This window comes from Lolium rigidum, chromosome 1 (assembly GCF_022539505.1).
Source record: "Lolium rigidum isolate FL_2022 chromosome 1, APGP_CSIRO_Lrig_0.1, whole genome shotgun sequence".
Lineage (NCBI taxonomy): Eukaryota > Viridiplantae > Streptophyta > Magnoliopsida > Poales > Poaceae > Lolium > Lolium rigidum.
In genome coordinates this window covers 164,607,774-164,623,807 of record NC_061508.1, presented here as the reverse complement: position 1 = coordinate 164,623,807, position 16,034 = coordinate 164,607,774, and the positions used below count along the sequence as shown (strand labels likewise).

At 44.7% G+C, this 16,034-nt stretch overlaps 1 protein-coding gene across 1 annotated transcript; it reads left to right on the top strand.

Moving 5' to 3' along the window:
* Positions 1 to 8,974: 8,974 nt before the first annotated feature.
* On the top strand, positions 8,975 to 14,988 carry LOC124684196 (ABC transporter A family member 2-like). Its single transcript, XM_047218574.1, has 16 exons — positions 8,975 to 9,358; positions 10,572 to 10,803; positions 11,036 to 11,205; positions 11,323 to 11,508; positions 11,710 to 11,805; positions 11,893 to 12,093; positions 12,191 to 12,350; positions 12,442 to 12,668; positions 12,750 to 12,867; positions 12,954 to 13,030; positions 13,111 to 13,200; positions 13,283 to 13,426; positions 13,510 to 13,827; positions 13,916 to 13,996; positions 14,097 to 14,273; positions 14,445 to 14,988. Exons 1-16 carry the CDS (start codon positions 8,990 to 8,992, stop codon positions 14,697 to 14,699), a joined length of 2,901 nt encoding a protein of 966 aa, XP_047074530.1. The 5' UTR covers positions 8,975 to 8,989; the 3' UTR covers positions 14,700 to 14,988.
* The last annotated feature ends 1,046 nt before the right edge of the window (positions 14,989 to 16,034 follow it).

Below are 16,034 nucleotides of genomic sequence, written 5' to 3'. Positions count from 1 at the left end.
GAGGGGTTTAATTAAAGGGATTTCTATTTTCGTGCCCTCGGGTCCTTAGTTGTACTCAGTTTTCCCCAGCTCCTTAGTTTTTCCTCAGTTTTCCCCAAGCCCTTGTCTGAACCGCAGAAGGAGCTCGGACGGAAGGAATCCGTTAAGTTGACCGTTCCGTGCCGACGAGTGGGGTCGTGTCGTTTGTGGGGTCGCGTCGTGTGGGACCGCGTGGGACGGGACGAGGCCGTGTTTGTGTGGCCGTAGCGTGTGGGGCCGTAGCGTGTGGAGCCGTGTGGGTCCGGGACGGGAGCACGAGTGGTTTCTGTCTCTTCCGCCCGGATTAGCAGTTTTCAATGTACCTTTTTCCTCTCTATCGCTCGATCTCATTCATATTTGATAGCCCAAATTGGTAGCAAATCTAGAGCAGCTTCTCCTTCTGTTTTTTAACGCCATTCATTTCTTTATGCCTTCGTTTTTACCCAATCGGGTAGGAAATCTTGGGCACAAATCCGAGAGAAAAATATAGGATAAGCCGCATACGAGCAACCAACATAGCATAGATATATTCGGGACAGATCCAAAAGTAGTACCGATAGATCCAACATAAGCTACAATTTACATGAAATTAAGCTGCTCTACGGATAGAGCGATCACATACGAGAGTGCAGGTAGGCACGTTCAACGCCTCCGGTAGCGCGTGTGACTCGCTTGGAGGTTGCGCGAGTGAATCCCAAGTGCTTTGTGTTTGGCCATGTACGCATGCACGTTCACGGTCCTTCCAACTCTAGCGCCACATCCGCCAATGGATTCAGCATGGTTCACCGGGGAGTTGAAGTCGGTGGCACGGAGCTTCTGTTGCGTAAGGGGCACTTGTAAATGCCTCGAGCAAAAGGGCCATCGTAATGGCCGGATCTGCGGCCTCCCGAGGACGTGACGAGTCTTGGTGTGGAAGGACTCGTCGTCGGCCGCCGACGTCGTCTGCTCTCGCACTGTCACGTAGCACCAAAGATCGTGCAAAAAACACGGAGTCAATTGCAACGATGATGGAACGAGAGTGAACAAAAAATCATGCATGATAATATGGGCTCGAAAAAAGAGGTAGCCTCAGTTACATTGGACACACTTATATCCAGGATTTGAGTCAGCAAACAAAAGATCATGCACAACAAATTTGTACACACCAATTGTTTACTGACCAAACCACTGAATCAATTTATACCCAAATATTCATCATCATCGGCACAAATCTTAAACAAAAGCAAATCACAAACACTAATAACGCAAGATCTAACACAAAAGGATCGAACTAGGAACGGACGAACAGTAATAACGCAAGATCTAACAAAAAAGGATTGAACTAGGAACGGATCGAACCGTAATAACGGTAGATCTAACACAAAATGATTGAAATGAGATAAGAACTAGGGAACAAAGGGTTACCTCCGGCTCGTTGTCGACGATGGTGGTGTCGTAGGGGTTCTCCGGCGCGTCGTACCGCACTGGTTCGTACGGGTCCCAATCGACGGGGGCCGGACGGTGGCGGCGGCCGATGCGCCGGCTGCTACGTTGGAAGCGACGACGGGGGCTCGGACGGGGCGGCGGCCGATGCGCCGGCTGCTACGTTGGAAGCAGCGACGGGGGCCTGGACGGGGGCGGCGGCCGATGCGCCGGCTGCTACGTTGGAAGCGGCGACGGGGGCCCGGACGGGGCGGCGGCCGATGCGCCGGCTGCTACGATGGAAGCGACGACGAGGGGCACGGACGGGGGCGGCGGCCGATGTGCCGACAATGGGCATCTCATTCTTCTCCATCACCGGCGGTTTTCTTCGGGGTTTTTCTTCGGTTGTGGAGAAGATGATGGGACGGAGAGGCGGTTGCGGTGAGCCGGTGAGAACGTGCGTCGAGGGAGAGAAAGAGGGGCTCTATAAAGACGAAGGTGGCGTGTACCGCAACACGCGTCCGCTATGCACGGCAACACGCGTCCGCTATGCACGGCTGCAGCGTGCACCGCTACCCGAGTCTAACCCCGGGACGTTTGGTGTACTCGGTTATAACCTCGGGCCTTATACGAAATTTTATCCGTACTCGGTTTTCCCCTCGAGGACTTAGACCGGCAAGTGCAATATACTCGGTTTTACCCTCAAGTAGCTGGTCAACAGAGAGTCAACAAATGAGATTAACATAGCTAATTGAGTCATTTCATGCGCAAAAAAATCCAAAAAAATAAAAACATAGTGGCAACTACTCATGGAGTCTTCCTACGCAACCTGCCACCTAGAAAACCTTAACAAACATATATAAATCAAGTTTTACCACAAATTGCCACTTCTCAGAATCACTAGTGTAGCTATGAAGATGCATGGTTTTCCACCCAAACCCCTTTGCAAAACATCTTTCCCAAAACATAGTTTGTCTAAATGATGCCATAATTGTCACACTCATGTATATTTGAATTACAAATAATTTGATGTAGACCAATATGAATTATATTGTACAAAACACACATTTTTCATTTTGTAATTCTTTTGTTTGAATCCCTTAGTCTATTTACTATTTATGTGCCCTTGGATTCTTAGTACTACTCAGTTTTGTCCTCAAGTACTGTCACAAATGCTCCGAGAAGCCCAAACTTATCCCGATTGGTTGAGCCGTTGTCACACGGATCGACTCCACGAACCGTTGATCCACCGATCTAACGGGCGGTATACCCCTATCCGTCTCTTCGTGGCAACCTCTCTCTCTCTCTCTCTCTCTCTCTTCGTGGCCACCCATCTCTCTCTCTCTCTCTGTCGGTGGAGAATGCAATGACGAGTTTGCCACTTAATATATAGTATTGGTATAAACATGAGGCATACATATTTGCGGATTTCGGTGATTGCATTATTTGTCGACCCTCTAACAATTATCAACTATCTTGAGCTGTCCTTTTCTTTTAGGGAATATAGTTTGGGACATAGTATTGGTATTTTGAAACGGCCTAAAAGTGGTATAATTTTGTTATAAACATGAGGCATACATTTTTGCAGATTTCGGCGATTGCATTATTTGTCACCCCTCTAACAATTATCAACTATCTTTAGCTGTCCTTTTCTTTTAGGGAATATAGTTTGGGATATGGTATTGGTATTTTGGAAAGGCCTAAAAGTGGTATAATTTTGGTATAAACATGAGGCATACATTTTTGCGGATTTCGGCGATTGCATTATTTGTCACCCCTCTAACAATTATCAACTATCTTTAGCTGTCCTTTTCTTTTAGGGAATATAGTTTGGGATATGGTATTGGTATTTTGGAAAGGCCTAAAAGTGGTATAATTTTGGTATAAACATGAGGCATACATATTTGCGGATTTCGGGGATTGCATTATTTGTCACCCCTCTAACAATTATCAACTATCTTGAGCTGTCCTTTTCTTTTTAGGGAATATAGTTTGGGATATAGTATTGGTATTTTGAAACGGCCTAAAAGTGGTATAATTTTGTTATAAACATGAGGCATACATTTTTGCGAATTTCGGCGATTGCATTATTTGTCACCCCTCTAACAATTATCAACTATCTTTAGCTGTCCTTTTCTTTTAGGGAATATAGTTTGGTAATTTCGGTGAATGCACACACTAACTTTGAAAACAACTACAAGTACATCCCAACTGAATAATGGATTTGTAACTAGGTATCCCTTGTAACAACTTCTAGCGCTTGGTGAGCAATGATAAGAATCCGATCGTAATTATACAACAAAAAAAACAACCAGCCATCAGATTAGCTTGCTTCTTCAACTCGATCAGCTGCCTTAACTGCTTGTTCATTTTCTTCAGTTCTCCCTTCACTTCCACCAGTTCCGCATTGGGAGCATTAGGCATAATCGGAAGGTCCCTAATCGGAACGGCTCCTCTCTCCGCCGCATTCTCTACGGCAAGTCCCCCCCTCCCAAATTGCGCCCCCCAATAGCGCCAATTGATTCCACGCAACCGAAGCCTGCGAACGTACACATCGATCCACTCGAAATGCCCGCATTTCTTCAAGATCTGAAAACAACAACGTGAACCCTAAATCCCAAATTCGAGGGAATAACAAGAAAATCGAGAGAAAACGAGAGAAATTGGAGCGAGATCTAACCTTATCCCCCTCTCTATATGGCAAGCTCTCGCATGCAACGAACTCACGTCCACGGTTGCCGTTCTCGTCCGTCTTACGGATCGACCGCTTCGGAGGCTCCCGGCGTGGGCAGTCGGGGCATCTTGTCGAAGGCACGGGTCCATACTGCGGCCATGAAGAACGGGAGGTCGAAGAGAAACTAGACATCACCCGCGTGCCGGAGAAGGGCTGCCGCCGGCGGAGAAGAAGAACAATGGGGCGCGGAGAAAGAAAGGGGAAGCAATGGCACGGGCATGGGCGCGGGGCTAGCTCGGGCTCCCATTTTGCAACGGTCACTCGGGTAAGATGTGGGTCCGGCGCTCTCACGTGGACAAGTTGTGGGTCCCACGATGATGCTGGATAAGTGGAGACGTGTCCACTGCGGGGCACCAACGGTGGCCCCACTTGCCGGCACCAACCAACGTCAACTAAACGGGATTCCTTCCGTCCGAGCTCTTTCTGCGGGTTATAGACAAGAAGTTGGGGAAAACTGAGGAAAAACTAAGGAGCTGGGGAAAACTGAGTACAACTAAGGACCCGAGGGCACGAAAATAGAAATCCCAAAACCTCGGAATTTATGCAGAAGGCCTTATTTTCCCAGAAGACTCACGGAGCCAGAAGGGCAAGTCAGGTGGAGGCCCGAGGGCCCCACACCCTAGGGCGGCGCGGCCTAGGAGGGGGGCGCGCGGCCCTAGCGTGTGGCCCCCTCGGCCGGCCTCCGACGCCCTCCTTCGGACTACTTATCGCCTTCGACCTAAAAACGCACGGAAAGAAGTCGAAGTCGCCAGAAACCCTCCAGAACGCCGCCACATCGCGAAACTCCGTCTCGGGAGCCAGAAGTCTCCGTTCTGGCACTCCGCCGGGACGGGGAATTGGAGGAGATCATCGCCACCATCACCACCGACGCCTCTTCATCAACCAGCCATGTTTCCCCCATCCATGTGTGAGTAATCCCCCCGCTGTAGGCTGAAGGGGATGGTAGGGATTGGATGAGATTGGTCATGTAATAGTATAAGATTGTTAGGGCATAGTGCCTAGTGTCCGTAATTGGTACTTTGATGATATTGTTGCAACTTGTTATGCTTAATGCTTGTCACTAGGGCCCGAGTGCCATGATCTCAGATCTGAACATGTTATTATTTCATCATGATATTCATTGTTTATGGTCTTACATGCAAGTTGTATACACATGTCGCTGTCCGGAACCAATGGCCCCGAAGTGACGAAATCGGGACAACCGGAGGGGATGGTAGTGATGTGAGGATCACATGTGTTCACGGAGTGTTAATGCTTTGCTCCGGTACTCTATTAAAAGGAGTACCTTAATATCCGATAGATTCCCTTGAGGCCCGGCTGCCACCGGTCCGGTAGGACAAAAGATGTTCACGCAAGTTTCTCATTGCGAGCACGTACGACTATAATTGCAACACATGCCTATTGATTGCTTTGTACTTAGACCCCGTTTTATTATTATCTCGCAAATGCCCTGCTTGATTGTTACATGAGTTTCTCTCATCCATGCAACGCCCGTTATCCGTCCCCGTGCCTACAGTATTTTAATCCTGCTGTTTACTATAATCACTACTGCTGTCTCTCGTTACTCGATGTCGTTATTTCACTACTGCTGCTGCTATAAAACCGTTACTATCGATAAACTCTTGCGAGCAAGTATGTTTCCAGTGCAGCTGAATTGACAACTCCGTTGTTAAGGCTTTCAAGTATTCTTTGTCTCCCCTTGTGTCGAATCAATAAATTGGGTTTTACTACCCGCGAAGACTGTTGCGATCCCCTATACTTGTGGGTTATCAATCCGTACTGCCGTTAGGGTGTTGCATTGTTGCAAATGCTGGGTGTAATTGGTATCTTTTGATAGTAATATATTCCCTTTATCGAAAAAGGGCTTTGCGCCCATGTTATTGATATTACTATCATATCAATCATATTAACATGTTGGTCACAATGTCACACTTCTTTATTGTTTGAATTCCAAATAATTCTTTTATTAAACAAAAGTAATGATGCAATAATAATCTTGATAAATAAATAACAATAATATTTTTTTGCAAAACCTAAAATCATATTTCCCTATGGTAGTTTGAGGATCTAAACTAACTTTTCGCGTAGATATGTTTTCAAATACTAAATATTTTTTCCCGAGTTTGTATGCAAAAGATATTTCCATTTTACCAAAACAAAATACAGATTTTTTGCAAGAAAAATGTAAAAATTCATGTTTTTTTTTTCATAATAACGGATCACCTAACCTACCTACATCTAAAAGGATTTTGAATTTTCTATCATTTTCTATTATATTTTACAACACTAAAAAAAGGCGAATCCGCGCGGGAGGGGGTGTGGAGCCAACATAAAACCCAATAAACCTTAAGTCTGGGTTGGTGTCTCCAACCGGGACTAAATGTCTCGGTTGGGGACACCAACCGAAACTAAAGAGGCTCGCACCGGCAGGGCCTGCTGCAATCTCTTTAGTCACGGTTGGTGTCTCCAACCTGGATTAAAGGTCCATAGAGACTAAAATCGAGACTAATGCTCACATTAGTCCGGAATCGTAACACGATCGGGACTAATGCTTCGGGCAGCTCCGAATAAAAGACTTATTTTCTACTAGTGACACACTGTAAAAGAGATGATAGTTTTATTGTTAGGCGAATAATTATAACCTACAGATGGATCTTATTGGATCCCATGTGATTGTACACTTGGCGAATTTTCCAAGTCAACTTAGGTAAACAAAAAAGTCAAGTAAGTAGTCATAGTCAGAGAACGTGAAGCGATAAAACTAGGAAGTTAAACGAAAGGCCATTGAAAGAAAAATCCTAACATGGTGGACGCTACAATATAAGTCATCCATGAGCAATACTTTCATTCACTATGCTAAAATCAGATAAAGGGAGGATACACCCCTTCCAAGGGATCTAGTAGGGACCTGTCTGATTCAAAAGATTTTGAAAGCATATGAATAGGAAAAAAAAAGGTAGAAACAATATATCATGCTATGTGAAATCCTATAGAAATGTAAAATGCAGAAATCAGTTGCAGGAAATCATTTGATTGCACCACAGGAAAAACACAGGAAATTTACAGTAGAGATTGAGTGCATGTGCTAGTTGTCATATATACATAGGAAATTATTCAAGGAGTCTAACCTCTTGTTAGAAATCCTATGAGACTGTAGCGTTGGGAATAAATTCATATGAATTTTAGTATGTTCAATCCTTCAAAATTAAATGACCTCAATTGAAAAAATTCATATGTGTAAGAGTCCTACAAAGTTTTTAAAAATAATTTGAATCAAGCAAGCCCTAAGGCATGGGGCCAAGTATATTGATATGAAAAGGAGGATTTGAGATGGCCATGTCTTGCCTCCACGATAAACCAAAAATCGCACCTTGTAAGTGTACATAAGACTCCCATAGACACACCCACTAAAGCTTGCACCACACACGCTAAACAATTAACACCTCCTATTTTTTTGTTGACCTGATGACAACGGTATGTTTGGGAATGAATTTATTTCTACTGATTCTACACCTTCTTATTATTTATTTTTATTAATCAGATAAAATTATTGATTTATTTTTTTGAACCAAAGAGAGTGTGGGCTCGTAAAGTATTGTAAGGAGGACATATTAGTTTTGTCTTAAGTCAAGCTTCATAAAAAAGATTAGATCCATCATCATGACATATATATTGTCATGTAGATGTCTTTTCTTATATGGGATGCAGCCCAAGAAGATAGCCCATATAGCCTACAAATTTTAAACCCTCAGGCCCATATAGTATGGTAGCTTAGGGCCGTGGGAGATAAAATTCAATCCTACATTGCTAGTTGCGAGAGCATTGGAGCAGCTTATAAGGTTAGCTGTTCTAGCTTCACTAAGTGAGCGAGAAGTGAAGGAGTTCACGCGCACATCATACACGCGTTGTGTTTCATGAATCGAGTTCGACTTAGAAACTGGTTTTGTGGAAGAATAAATTTTTGCTTGGTGCATTGTCTAAGTTGGGTAAATGTGGAGTACGGGTGCATTCTCAGCAGCTCCCCTCCCAGGCTATACCAGAGACGAGAGAGCTCCACTCCCTTCTGTCTCTCTTGCGATCACATTTTCTTTGTTGTGTTGCTCTCTAATCTTCCCCGTCTCGACGACTGCGTGCACGATCATTGGGGAGAGGAGTCATCTGAAACCTGTCGGTTAAGATTATTCGGCGTAAGACGAGTAATAAGATTTGTGGAGTGTCTCGGTGCGATTGCTCGTTGTTGTTCTAGTTTTTCATCGCCAGCGTACTTCTTCGATAGATCCGGCGACTTTGACAACATCATGGTCGAAATTAACAATGGCTATAGTGACGTTGTGGTGGCTACCTTCTCGATCGCGCTGTACGCAATTCTCATCTCGTATCTTGCACTATTATTTGTTCCATATTAAAATATGCTAGATGTACTTAGTCCGATGTGTATGATTAAGTATGCTATTTTCGGTACGTAAACTCATTGGCAGATATCCTAATAACCAACAAGATGCTGATTTTTCCCGTATAAATTTGATCGAACCTTAATTTACAAATCTGACTTGGAGTAGCATATTTGAACATGAAAGGTGTTTTTCTTATTCGTCACACAAAATTTATAATGACGCACACCTGGAAATAATATCTGTAGGTTGTCAGGACTCCAGTTGTACCTGCGGCGGTACGCACAGATTGATCAGAAAGCTGACAAACCCGGCGGAGACCCGCTGCCGGTCCTGCTTCTTCCAGGCGGCCGTTTTCAAGTGTCCCCTTATAAATAACCCGAACCACCTTCCGATCCCCGGAGACCAACACGAACTCCTCCGCCTCCCCTCCCCTCCTCCTCCGATGGAGCTCCTGAGCGGCCCGGCGCTCGCGTGGCAGCAGTACCGCTCGCTGCTCCGCAAGAACGTGACCCTCGCGTGGCGCCACCGGCGGTCGTCGGCGCTGCAGCTGCTCTCCTCCCTCGTCTTCATCTTCCTCATCTTCTGCATCGACCGCGCCGTCCGCTCCCGCTTCTCCTACACCACCGCCTACCAGAACGTGCCCGACCCCGAGCCGCTCGTCGCGCCGCCCATACCGCCCTGCGAGGACAAGTTCTTCATCAAGTCGCCCTGCTACGACTTCCTCTGGAGCGGCGGCGGAAGCGCCCGCGTCGCGAGCCTCGTCGATGCCATCCGGAACAATAACCCTGGCCGCCCGATCCCCTCGGACAAGGTGAGCACCTTGATTCGATTCGATTCCTCCTTTTTTTGAACTATTATTTATTTATTTATTTACCTGTTTTGAACTATTAATTTGATTTCGGGCGCAATATGTGTGTGCGGCGTGAGTTTGGGTGACGTGGAGTTAGTTGGCCGCACGTTTAACGTGAAGATTTGGGTGTTTTTTTTTATCGAAAATATTTTGTCTCTTAGGTGAGTAGGATCGGAATTTTCAGTGCGTTTTTGTCAACAGAAAAGTGTGTGAGATTTTCCGACCATTTTGAGGAAGTAATTTGATTTTAAGAGACCGACGAGGCACCAATGAGTAATTTGGAACTATATATATATAGCATTGTGATCTGGTCCCAGGTGCTTAACGTTTTCATTGTTTTACTGTTGGGTACAACAGACTGCTTTTTAATTTCGGTATGTGGTTTGCGTCCATTTGGCTTACAGCAATCGAATGAAACTGTGGGCACCTATGTTCAGATGGTGGAACTTCCTAAGAAAATGTTGAAAACAGAACACTATTTTGTCTAGATTTGGATGCATTTACGGGTCCACTTGGAAAAATTAATTCCTCTTTGGCTTGTCGTCACTGATTTTGATGTCATTTTCATGCCACTGCTTGATTCCTTGATCTGAGCAGACAACATTTTTTTCTTGGAAATGAAGACAGTGAGGATGTACATTTGGAACATAGCTGAAAAATATAATTGATAACTTTTAGAGGTGGTACTATGTGGTTTGCATAGAATAGATGATCATATCAAAGTAGTGCCGTTGTATTTTTGCAACAACCTCTTGCCAGCACAACCTCTTGTTAATTTAATGTACAGGTTGAATGAACAGATGTAGTATGGAAGTTCCTACCCTATTCAGTTGGGAGTCAAGCTTTCCTGTGTCCACTGTTGTCTGAAATAGTTTACTTAAGTTCAGGTGCTGGAACTTTTTTTATTGTCCTACGCAGCTTGAATAAATTATCGTATTGGTGAGCACAATTATAAATTCTAATACACACATAAATTGTAACACATAATTTACTATCACTTCAGTAAGCTCGTGTACTAGACTGTAATGTATAGCATGTGGACTAGTTACAGTAGTTTAGTTTCTACCTTTCTACTATGCTACTCAAAACAACTCTGCAGCTTCACTCTTCAATTGACTATTAATTACATGCAACAATACACATTGCCTAATTTGTTTTATGGTGGGTTCCTCAGGTCTTGGGTTTTAGGACCCCGGATGAAGTTGATGCTTGGCTTTTTGAGAACCCGATGCGCTGCCCTGGGGCTTTACATTTTCAAGATATAGGTGCCACCCAGTTTACATATGGTATTCAGACAAACTCCACTCCAGTAGCTCGAAGAGGAACATATGAGGACCCCACCTTCAAATTCCAAATACCGCTTCAAGTTGCAGCTGAGAGGGAAATGGCAAGGCTGATTATTGGAGGTATTGCTGCTTCCATGGTATTTTACTGAACAATTTTATTCCCTGTGTATAAATTGCATGTAGCACCACAGTTTTCATTCCCTTTTACAACAATTCCTTCTGGTTAGTACGTATGTATGTTAGTTGACCAGGTATCTTGAATGTATGCAGCGTATATCAATGTTACATGCATATCCTTTTCTTCCGTTTTATAGTAGTATATGGGAATAACAGTACATTTCACTATTGACAGACCCAAATTTTAGCTGGACTGTGGGGTTCAAGGAATTTGCGCACCCAGCAACTGAAACCTTTTCTACTATAGCTCAAGCAGGGCCAACTTTCTTCCTTGCCATTGCAATGTTTGGATTTGTTTTCCAAATCAGTGCCTTGGTGACTGAGAAAGAACTTAAGCTTCGTCAGGTTCGAGCTTTTCTTGTCTCTCCACATGAATTTTATGATTATGTATCTTTTATTTTTGTTGAGATTTTAGATATCTTAATGCCTGACATGACTACTAAGTATGGTACCGAATCACAGGCTATGTCTATTATGGGGCTCTATGAATCGGCTTATTGGTTATCTTGGCTTACCTGGGAGGCCTTTCTTACATTAATTTCGGCACTTTTCACCGTGCTCTTTGGGATGATGTTCCAGTTTGACTTCTTCCTGAATAATAGCTTTGGAATCTTATTCCTCCTATTCTTCCTCTTCCAACTGAACATGGTAAGCTCTAAGTTGTATAATCTGACGACTGATCTGTATACTTGTTTTGCTTCATTCTTTTTGAAGTGTTAAATTCAGACAAATATCACGCTTCCATAAATACATTTTGTTTATGCATTTGCTGATCTCTACTAGAGTCTGCAGACGATGTTTTTTTCCTTCTTCTTTTCTTGATACGCATGTTCATGATATTTTCTGCAGCTTGGTTTTGCTTTCATGATATCCACATTTGTATCAAAAGCAGCATCAGCTACTACCGTTGGATTTGCGATATTCATCATTGGCTTCTTGACACAGGTAGAGTTTTCTTAATCATCATCTTATTGATCCAGTATTTCAAGTTGTCAGAAAATATGCAAACCCCTTTTTTACTTCCCCTTGCAGCTTGTTACAACCTTTGGGTTCCCGTATTCAGATACCTATGAGCAGTACTACCGGACAATATGGTCCATCTTTCCTCCTAATGTTTTTGCCCAAGCCCTCAATATTCTAGGTAAGGCAACTGCCACTCCTGAAGACAAAGGTATTAGCTGGAATCAGCGTGCAACATGCCAATCTTTTGAGACGGACTGCGTCATTACAGTAGTATGTACAAAACTTTGCTCATTAGAGAGTATTTTATTTAATGTTTATGAGACTTCAAGCCCTGATAGTTTGCTAACATTTTGCAAACATCTGACAGGATGACATCTATAGATGGCTCATCTCCACATTTTTCGTGTGGTTTATCCTAGCGATCTACTTTGACAACATAATTCCGAATGTCAATGGTGTTAGAAAGTCAGTGTTCTACTTTCTGACGCCTTCATACTGGACAGGGAAAGGAGGAGGCAAGATGCGAGGTCAGCGTTTATTTAAGTGTTTGTTAATAGTTCTTCACCATGTTTTAGTTGTACTGTAAAAGTACTCATTTATCTGATTGATCCATTCCAGAGGGAGGCCTTTGTAGCTGTTTTGGTTCAAACCATCCTGCTGATGATGCTACCCCTACTGATGAGGATGTTCTTAACGAGGAAAATCTGGTAAAAGAAAAGGCAGCGGGCAATGAGATAGATCCTGGTGTTGCAGTTCAAATACGTGGTTTACGGAAAACCTATCCAGGAAGTTTTAGTATGGGTTGCTGCAAATGCAGAACAACTAAGCCATTTCATTCTGTCAAAGTAAGTTCTCAGTAATCTTCCAGCATAAAAACAAGCAAGCTTTGTTTCAAACCATATTAACCATCCCATAAATATCTCCAGGGTTTATGGGTGAACCTTGAGAAGGACCAGCTATTTTGTCTTCTTGGGCCCAATGGAGCTGGTAAAACAACTACAATCAGTTGCTTGACTGGAATCACACCAATTACAGGCGGCGATGGTCAGTATCATTCTCTAAAGCAACAGTTTGTGATATGTTCTCAATAACTATGAATATGCTAACTAGCCACTTTGAACATTTGGCAGCACTGATTTATGGTCATTCTGTTCGAAGCACTGCGGGTATGTCTAATATTCGCAGAATGATTGGAGTCTGTCCGCAGGTTGGTGTTTTAAACATTCACACATTGTCATGCAGGTGCTATTTTAATGGAAGATAAATATGTTTCTTATTACTTTGCAGTTTGACATCCTGTGGGACGCATTAACTGCTAAGGAGCACATGCAGTTATTTGCCAGCATCAAAGGTCTGCCTCAGTCAACAATCAAGTTGGTATGTTTTGTGAGAACCTATCGAATATTACTCCCACCTCCATGGTCTTGTATATCTATCTTTCTTTGTTCATCCAATGCAGGTAGCAGAGCAGTCACTAGCCCAAGTGAAGCTCAGCCAGGCAGCTAATGTTAGAGCAGGTAGCTATAGTGGTGGAATGAAACGGCGGTTAAGTGTTGCGATTGCTCTAATTGGTGACCCAAAACTGGTTTTTCTTGATGAGCCGGTAGAGACCTGTCAAAATTTCCATCAGTTCACTACCACACATACATTGTCGCATGTTAATCTAACCATGTATATCCTATTTAGACAACTGGCATGGATCCAATAACAAGGAGGCACGTCTGGGACATCATCGAGGAGGCAAAGAAAGGAAGAGCTATTGTCTTGACCACACATTCAATGGAGGAAGCTGACATTCTAAGTGACCGAATAGCTATCATGGCAAAGGGGAAATTGAGGTGTATCGGCACTTCAATAAGGCTGAAGTCGAAATTCGGAACAGGATATATCGCCAATGTGAATTTCTCTGGAAATGGTCACGCACAGAGCCCTAACGTCGTCAACGGTAGTACAGAGACCCCGGTTAATCCTAACATAGAAGTGGTCAAACAGTTCTTTAAGGAGGTATGTGCCTCATCATTGAACTCAATACCATTCAGAACTGGTTTCTTTTATTATTTGGAACACTTAAACCTTTTTTAAAAAAAAACAGAGGCTTGATGTGGACCCAAAAGAGGAGAGCAAGACATTCTTAACGTTTGTCATCGCTCATGAGAAAGAACCACTTTTGACGGTAATACCTTGACACCCAAATTAAGCATACATTGTTATTTCGATAAAAGGCATACATTGTTAACTAAACTTATGACACAAAACTACTTTTCGACAAACAGAGGTTCTTCGGGGAACTCCAGGATAGAGAAAGGGAATTCGGGATATCAGACATTCAACTTGGTCTCACGACACTTGAAGAAGTCTTCCTAAACATTGCAAAACAAGCCGAGTTGGAGAGCTCTACTGCCGAAGGGACACTGGTGACTCTAAACCTGTCATCCGGAGCATCAATTCAGGTTTGCCCTCGCTAATCCTAAGCATATACGTGCAGTTCTGAACACAAATCTCTAAGATGCAGATAGCTGTCATCTTGTATGAGCTTGCATATGTGGAGATCCCTGTAGTATCTAGAGCATTGTGAACATCTCTTCAGTTTCACCAACTTTGGCACTTGTCCGATAATGCAGATACCAAAGGGGGCTCGTTTTGTCGGCATTCCTGGAACTGAGACAGAGGAGCATCCAAGAGGAGTCATGGTGGAGGTGTTCTGGGACCAGGATGACAATGGATCACTTTGCATTTCTGGCCACTCTGACGAAACCCCTGTGCCGGCAAATGTTGAGCTCACGAGGCCACCTTCGCTTTCGCGTCGGGCCTCAGTGGCCCGTGGAGACCCTGTGGGGTACATCATTGAGCCAAATCAGGTCCCAACAACCAGATGAGCTTGAATGCAGTTGGACAGTTTTCATGTAAATTATTTCAGGATTGATGATAAGTACAGAAAATAGTATATATGTTTGTACTAGAACATTGTGTTAATTATTTTTTTTCACCAAAAAGGATTTGATAATAGATACAACATGATGACAATTCATGTCTTGTGACGAGCTTGAACACACATAATGTAGGTTGACACAAGTATTTACAGATAGCCAATTTGTTTCTTCAGGTTTGTACATTACATTTCTCAATAATGGAGTGTTCTGGTAACCTGATGATCCGGTTCGTCAATCAGTTGTGCTATCGACTTAGTTTATGTAAAGCTGATATCATTATAAAATTCTCCCTCAGTTACATAATCCTTGTCGTGGTTATGGAGGGAGTACTTACTAGGTCCTGTTCCCATAATACCGCCAAAATAATACTGATGGAGGGCACTGGGATCATTAGCTGATATTTAGAGCATCTCCAGCCGTCTCCCCGGGAAGGGACTCCTTTTTTTGTCCATAACGCCCCCGGAACCTCGTTTTTTTCGGATTTGGGCTTTCATCCGTCCGGCGAGTCCAGGTCATCCCCGCCCACCCGGGGAGCGCTCGGGGATTCCGGACGAAACGAAAGCGCATGAAACATCGAGAAAACTTCCCGCGCGGATGGTGGTCCCGACTTGTCGGCGACATAGGCCAATCGTCTTCCGTGCGCTTCAAAATCCTGCCGCCGGTCAGACTTCGCCGGACGCGTTGCTTCCACGCGGTGTCGCCTCGGATTCACGCGCGGCTCCCTCTATTTATCGTGGAACCTAGCGCGTCTCGCCGCATTCACCACCGCCGTCTCCCTCCTCTCCCCAGCCCTGTCTTCTCTCCCCAATCCACCTCCACCAGCGAGCAATGACGGGCCACGGCGCGGCGAACAACGGCTTCGGCCGCCGTTCCCTACACCAGTGGGAGGCGGGACTCCTGCACATGGCAAGCTACCCGGCGCCGCCGGACTTCCGCGTGCTCGGAGGATGGCGCCTGAGCACGGGGGGAGTCCCGACCCCACCGCTTCCGGTGGGAGGCGACGAGCTCGACGCCGCTATCGACGCTGTGCTGGTCACCCTCACCGACGAGCAGCGCGCGAAGGAGCGGTACCGCGCCGCCGCTGGTGGGGTGCGTCGGGCCGCACGCTCGCCCGTGCGCTCGCGCACATCGAGGCCGGCAATTCCCCCCCCCCCTCCCTGGAGATGCCGCCGGTGGTGCCGAACGCCGGGAACTCGAGCGGCGACGACATGTAGTAGTTTATTACTTTTAGTTTATGGTTCCATCTGGCCGAATTCAAATATATGTACGGATTTGGCCTAT

What these genes read in the sequence shown, in the direction of transcription:
- LOC124684196 (XM_047218574.1), top strand. Translation starts at nt 8,990, where the DNA reads ATGGAGCTCCTGAGCGGCCCGGCGCTCGCGTGGCAGCAGTACCGCTCG. An exon ending in TCCTCTTCCAACTGAACATG is followed by an intron (nt 11,509 to 11,709) that starts GTAAGCTCTAAG and finishes TATTTTCTGCAG; the next exon opens with CTTGGTTTTGCTTTCATGAT. An exon ending in AGAAAGAACCACTTTTGACG is followed by an intron (nt 13,997 to 14,096) that starts GTAATACCTTGA and finishes TTCGACAAACAG; the next exon opens with AGGTTCTTCGGGGAACTCCA.